The sequence below is a fragment of the Poecilia reticulata genome, linkage group LG5 (genome assembly GCF_000633615.1).
Source record: "Poecilia reticulata strain Guanapo linkage group LG5, Guppy_female_1.0+MT, whole genome shotgun sequence".
Classification (NCBI taxonomy): domain Eukaryota; kingdom Metazoa; phylum Chordata; class Actinopteri; order Cyprinodontiformes; family Poeciliidae; genus Poecilia; species Poecilia reticulata.
Window position 1 is genome coordinate 32,118,859 of NC_024335.1, and position 7,374 is coordinate 32,126,232.

At 39.4% G+C, this 7,374-nt stretch overlaps 1 protein-coding gene across 1 annotated transcript in view; it reads right to left on the reverse strand.

Annotated features, from left to right (window-relative positions):
• ppp4r2b (protein phosphatase 4, regulatory subunit 2b) overlaps positions 1 to 5,840 on the reverse strand; it is a 24,079-nt gene extending 18,239 nt beyond the window's left edge. The window contains exons 1-2 of the mRNA XM_008410598.2: positions 5,672 to 5,840; positions 4,958 to 5,039 (exon numbers count right to left, since the gene is read on the reverse strand). Coding sequence (XP_008408820.1) covers positions 4,958 to 5,039; positions 5,672 to 5,705 — 116 coding nt within the window. The 5' untranslated portion in view covers positions 5,706 to 5,840. The remainder of the gene's footprint in view (positions 1 to 4,957; positions 5,040 to 5,671) is intronic.
• Positions 5,841 to 7,374: the final 1,534 nt, after the last annotated feature.

A 7,374-nucleotide genomic window follows, 5' to 3' on the forward strand; every position in this document is an offset into this window, starting at 1 on the left:
TGAGCACATCTGGGACATCATGTCTCGCTCCATCCACCAACGTCACGTTGCACCACAGACTGTCCAGGAGTTGGCGGATGCTTTAGTCCAGGTCTTGGAGGAGATCCCTGGAGACCATCCGCCACCTCATCAGGAGCATGCCCAAGCGTTGTAGGGAGGTCATACAGGCACGTGGAGGCCACACACAATACTGAACCTCATTTTGACTTGTTTTCCTTAAAACAAGTCAAAATGACTTGTTTTAAGGAAAATGTCCTTACATTACAATAAAGTTGGATCAGCCTGTATTGTGTTTTTTCACTTTAATTTTGTGTGTGGCTCCAAATCCAGGCCTCCGTTGGTTAATAAATTTGATTTCCATTGATGATTTTTGTGTGATTTTGTTGTCAGCACATTCAACTTTGTACAGAACAAAGTACGTATATCTCAGAGGTCGCACTAGACTTTTTTGTTCTCCGTCAATTTGACCGACGGGATAAAAAAAAAATTTAAAAAATCGGTCATGTTCTATTTTTACCCGTCAAATTATAATCACATTAACATCGGCTATTTAGCCGCATTTTTATGTGGTTTAGTTAATATTCACCTAGTTGAACTGAGAATCCAGATCCCATCACGCATAAAGCAGATGAACAGATCTAACTTTTTCTCCGTAGTGACAAAAACCACTGACTGTGGCCCCAATAACTTATAATAAATTAAACGACTCCACTTAAATTAAATGCACTTCACCTGCTGGGGTCTGAATGCACAGCTTCACAAATTCCGCCTGGTCGCATCTGCAGACAAATCTACGCTAGTTCATTGGACAGTTGGATCTGCCTGAACCAAACCGATCCATTGAACTTTTTTTACCCTGTGCGGTCCGGGCGTGCGCTTTTACGAGGATTTTTTCCCCCGCGTAGTTTCACTTCCCCGAAACACACAAATGTTACGTCTGCTGCGCGTCTGCCCTCCCTTCTGGGCGCGGGAGGGTAACGCCTTAAGCTCCATTTGTTAAAACCATAGGATGAGTTAAATTTAAGTCTTTGTAGCGGCGGAGCCGTGTCCACATTGGTTGTGCAGTCGCAGCGCACTGCGCGGTGTTACGATCTAATTAACTTGTGCACCTTTATTTATTTCCTCAAGATAAACTGCCGGCTCCTCTGTTTAGACTACAAATGGATTCAACATTGCATTCTCTTTATTTTTCTCTGTTCTGTATGTAATGGAGACTGGAATTATGCACACACCATTTCAACCAAAGTTTTGGAATGCGCTTCTGAACCAGATGCTCCAAAGCGTCCGGTCCATAATTCTTCAACACGCTGTCAGCTCCCGGTCAGAAAGACGCATTTAGTTCAGAGTCCCTGAGATGATATTCAGAAAGGATTTTTTTTATTGATTGATTGTAATTGCCTCTGCGGTGAACTCTTTGCGTAAAGTCTATCATGTCCTCGCATGTGCACAAGTCAAGGGTGTTAATTAGAACCTGTCAAATGATCGACAGGACCCTGTCGTTTAAAAAAATAACCGGTCAAAAATGGAAAATATTTGGTTAACTCGTCCTCTAATATATATGTATAATTTTTGGCATTTATTGTTAATAAAAACAATGCAAAAATTACTTCAATGTTATTACATATATGAAGTAATAACATTTGCTTATATTTTAAAAAGATAATTATGAAAATGTTTAAAATAAATTGCTTTATGTATAAAACTCTTTTCTAGGGTTAAAGTTCAGAATTATGAACAGATCCCTGCAGGATATGATCGGAGGGCAGTAGTGCCTGCAGCTGTACGGCTGGACCCACTCTGCGTACCTTCAGATTTTCCTTTAAGTAAAAAAGAAAAGAATTATTTCTGGAATTTATATTATCCAACCCTCTTTACCATTAATAAAATTGTGGAGAAAAACTCATCTTTTGTGTCAAAACATCTTGTACGTAGCGAATCTGTGTGGGTGGGCATGCCAAAGCCTAAATCTTATTGGTCAGTTTGCGTTTGTTTATTTGGCGGCTTGGCACTTATTTTGCAAGCTAAAGACAAATGAGCGGAGCTTGATCCCCCGTAGTTCGAAGAGCGGTTGTTTGGATCTCGGCTGAGTTTTATACCTTGTAAGCGGTTCTGGCAGGTCACCAGTTTATGAGCTTCGATGTTTCTCAAACTGGAGACATGGCGGATCACCAATTGGCTGACATCTGCCGCTCTTACTGAGCGTCTCAGACTGTGGGCTAAGCAATTTAATCTAGTCGAAACATTCCCCAAAAGAGTAGAAATTAAGCAAATATTGTTGCTTCACCTTCTCCTCCTCCTCTGGACGTCTGACACCACCTGAACCTGGGAATCAACATCCTCTTCTTTCCGTGGATCACACGAGTAGGCTTCGCTTCCATGTCTTTATTACTTACACAAACATGATGCGCGTTGGAGAGGGGGTTGTGCTCTTGCAGGTCAGGTGCAGTGATAGTTTTGTGCGTACCCTCCGATCTGTCTGACCTTTTTTCCCCCAGACAGCTGCTGATGTCAGTCAATGGGTGACAAGTTATCTTTTCTGTTCGTGAAACCACAAAAAGGCTAATAAACCGTCGACCCCACCAGAACCGCGCACACTGTAAAAAGCTCAGCTGGGACCCAAATGGCCGCTCTTAGAACTACAGGAGGATCAAACTCTGCTCATTCATTTTTAGCTTACAGAGAAAGCGCCATGCTACCAAAAAAACCAAACAAAAAGCAAACTGACCAATAAGATTTAGGCTTTGGCGTGCCCGCCACCACAGACCGACACTGATGTGCGCTGCCTACATGATGTTTTGAAACAAAAGATCTTTTTTTTTCTCCACAATTTTCTTAATAGTAAAGAGGGTTGGATAATAAAAAGTAACTATTCTTTCCGTTTTTTTATTCAAAAGGAAAATCTCAATGTAGGTACAGTGCGTACAGCTACAGGTACTACTGCAACAATCCTCAGTCACACTTTTGGGCAATTTAGAATCACACAGAGGAGCTCCAAAAATAAATCAAACTTAAAACTCTCTGAACTAAAAACTTCTGATAACATAATTAACCATATCTGCCATGGTAAATTATTACTGATACCTATTGTGAGTAGCCCCTAACATTAATATGATCAGGCAGCATGTAATCATATATGTAACAATGTCATAAAGGCTGAGCCAATATAATTTATGTCTGTATCAAACAAGTAGCCCTTCGTGTTACTCCGTACCCGTATAGTAGCTCCCAGTCTCAAAAAGGTTGGTGACCCCTCGTCTATAACATACATCTAAGTATAGCATTCTGTACGCTATCCATAATACTACTTTAATCTTTAACCAGAACAACCAAAAACTACATCGTTTTGGGATTATTTATAATCCCTTATAAATCTGACACATTCGATCATAATTTTAGCAGTAAGACGTATCTTGACTAATCTACAGTCATGGCCAAAAGTTTTGAGAATGACACAAATATATTTTCACATGATCTGTTGCCCTCTGGTTTTCATGTGTGTATGTCAGATGTTTTCATTACATACAGAAATACAACAATTGCAATCATATTCATATTATGAGTAACAAAATCTTTTATTGACAGAATGAGTTATTGCAGCAAGTCAGTATTTGCAGTGTTGACCCTTCTTCTTCAGGACCTCTGCAATTCTCCCTGGCATGCTCTCAATCAACTTCTGGACCAAATCCTGACTGATACCAGTCCATTCTTGCACAATCAATGCTTGCATTTTGTCAGAATTCCTAGGTTTTTGTTTGTCCACCCGTCTCTTGATGATTGACCACAGGTTTTCAATGGGATTAAGATCTGGGGAGTTTCCAGGCCATGGACCCTGCTTTACAGTTGGCATGAGACAAGAATGGTGGTAGCGCTCACCTCGTCTTCTCCCAACAAGCTGTTTTCCAGATGTCCCAAACAATCGGAAAGGGGATTCATCAGAGAAAATGACTTTACCCAGTCCTCAGCAGTCCACTCCCTTTACCTTTTGCAGAATATCAGTCTGTCCCTGATGTTTTTCCTGGAGAGAAGTGGCTTCTTTGCTGCCCTCCTTGAGACCAGGCCTTGCTCCAAAAGTCTCCGCCTCACAGTGTGTGCAGATGCACTCACACCTGCCTGCTGCCATTCCTGAGCAAGCTCTGCACTGCTGGTAGCCCGATCCCCCAGCTGAAACACTTTTAAGAGACGGTCCTGGCGCTTGCTGGTCTGTCTTGGGCGCCCTGGAGTCTTTTTGGCAACAATGGAACCTCTCTCCTTGAAGTTCTTGATGATGCGATAGATTGTTGACTGAGGTGCAATCTTTCTAGCTGCAATACTCTTTCCTGTTAGGCCATTTTGGTGCAGTGCAACGATGACTGCATGTGTTTCTTTAGAGATAACCATGGTTCACAGAAGAGAAACAATGATGCCAAGCACCAGCATCTTTTTAAAGTGTCCAGTGGTGTCATTCTTACTTAATCATGACAGATTGCTGTTAAGCTGATGACTCTTTATAACATTCTGAAGTATATGCAAATTGCCATTATAAAAATTGAAGCAGTAGACTTTGTAAAAATTAACATTTGAATCATTCTCAAAACTTTTGGCCATGACTGTATGCAAGGTGATAATGTCTAGCAGTTTTTTACAGCACAGAAGGTCACTGGTCCTTTCATACTTGCTGAAAAATAATCTTACTTTTCAGTTTGAACAGATCATTGATACGCTCATGTATTCAATAGGAATTGCAATTCTTTTATTTTTTTCTGCCTAGCATACATTTATGCGTATGCTTAAGAGTTGGGAAATATCCAAACGCTCCCCACACAAACACCCGAGACAAAAGAAAAAATGTCTGTTTTGGAACTAAACATTCTTTTAACTTTTAAGTTGTACTGAACAGCTCTGAAATGTACATTGTTCATTGTTCTATGCATACATGCATGGTTAAATAGTAAAAATGGGGCCTGTGGCTTTCACTTACATGGTCTGTCCAGTCTTGGCAACATGGCGTAGAAATTGTTCCAAAAGGGGGTTAGGCTCCTTCTTCGCTTTCTTATCAAAATCTGTAATGAGGTCAAAAAAGAGGAGACAGTAGTGTCAACATACTTAGACGAAGGGGTTTTCATTTATCCTGACATAATGCTCAATTGTGGTAACTCTGTGACGTAAAACTGGATGTTTAATTTTCTTCAGTTATCTACTTCAACCAAATATGCCATCAGTTAGCGGGCGGTGGGTTACACCTGTCTCAGTCAAGCCGTCAGAACATTTGATTCCCCTACTTTATTTACATAATCAATCTAGTTCAGAGCGCTTTCTAGCTAAAACTGGCACAAGTTACCCGAATAGCTTGGAATGCTAAGTTAGCCCGAACAAGGCGACCGCTAAACGGTTCTATACAAAACCTGAAGGCAGTGGCCTAAAAGTCCGTCTAAGCCAACGACTTAAAATAGGGAAAACAGTATTAGAATTTAAATGTACTGGTTAATCATTTTAACAGGTTGGCTTATTGTAGAGAACACCGTGAACACACGGCTAACAGTTCTGTAAAAGCACTTGTTATGTTAGCATCAGCTAAAGCTAAACTGGTAATTAGCTAGAACACGCTTTTCTTTTAGAAAAACAACCATTTCGAAACAGCTGTTTTACGAGGTATTCTTAATCAAAACGAAGAAAGCGAAATTGGATTTTTGACCTCTGAGCGCCTCTTCAAGCGAGTCAATTTCCATCACGTCGTTGCCCTCTTGTCAGGCTTGGGGATGAAAAAGGCAGAGTGGTGGCTAGCCGCTGCTGCTAAGCTACAAGCTCACAGGCAGACAGAGCATTTTAATATGGCGCCGTGAGGTCACCGGCTGTTGCAGCAGACACACAACCAGCTGTGAGTGGACCACCCTCTATCCCCACAGCATTTAAAATATCACTGGGAGAAAGTTTTACAAACATATTAAAAAAAAACTTGCAGAAGAACAAAAATACAAAAGTTTGTATCCCCATATTGTCCAGATATTAGATAGTATTGTTTGTCTGTCCTACACTAGACACAAGCCTAGAAGGCACACTTTCTTATTTAAAAAACCCATCCTATTCTCTGTCTTATTATCTAGTAACTCAAGATTCTAAGTCGGTCAGTAGATAAAAGAGCAATACTTCACAGTTTGTATCCTTTTTACGTTATGTAATACTATAAAGTTCTGGTAAAAAGATTATACTTCATCTGAACTCTTTCCATGGTGGAGTGTTTGTTCAATATAGCAGCTAAAATCTTTTAAATATTTACTTACAAATACATGGTCAAACGTTCAATAAACTAGAATATTACTGAAAACCACATTTATTTCAGGAACTTTATCACTAAAGTGAAACCCATTATATAGGTTAATCACACAAAAGAATGTTTGAAAGCCTTTATTTCTGTTATGATTTTTTTTTTACGTGCAAGTAATGAGATTGACATTTAAAATTATAATATTAAATCACACCAATAAAAAAGTATTTTTAAAAACAGAAATGTGGGCATAATGTAAATGGTTCAATACTTCTAATAAGTAACATTTATTTAGAAAATAAATGTTATTTTCAAAAGATACATTTAATCTGACAAAAGGGCCTCATTTGAATGCATATTCTAATTTATTGAATACGACTGCACTTACACTATGTGTCAGCTATACACTTTCTATAGAACTCAACAAGCTTTTGGCATAATTGTGACTGAATATTTGCCTCCAGAATTTAAAGTTTATTTAAATTAGTTGGAATAACTCTCTTTTTTTAATCTAAAGTCAGGGTCTTTTCAGAAACATGTAGAAAATGATTACCTATGTCATGTAATTTCTTATTAACCTGTGTTATTTTTCTCATGAATCCTAAGTCTTTTTGAAATGGAAACTTCCGTGACTTAATTTTGGAGCTCTGCTTGCATACTTTTTGGAGTAGAATGTGCAAACATTTCCTTTAAATATATTTATTGTCTCCCAAGACCATATTTTTCTCCCAGAAGACATTTGTCTTAAATGCATCCTCAAGACGACAGTATTTAATCTTTAAATGGAACCATACTTGCAGCATATTTGAAATTACCCCTCAGGGACAACTTTTTATCCCTCAGGACAAGCAAGTTTTTTAATTGAATATAGTGTAACCCACGTGACCGCCACGCCCCAACCACCTTCCCTTTAACCTCTGGGACTCTCATGTGTGTTTCCGGGTATCCACTGTGCTGCTGCTCACTGTCGGTTGTTAATTAAACAATCTGAACTCTCCAAATCGACTCRTTGCTGAACGATTACACATCTAAAACTCAAGGATCTGTGGTGAGTTGTCGAATAACATTTGAACTTGACGTTATATTTGCAATGCTAGCGCCGCTAATATATCCGCTGCAATACTCACCAGGTT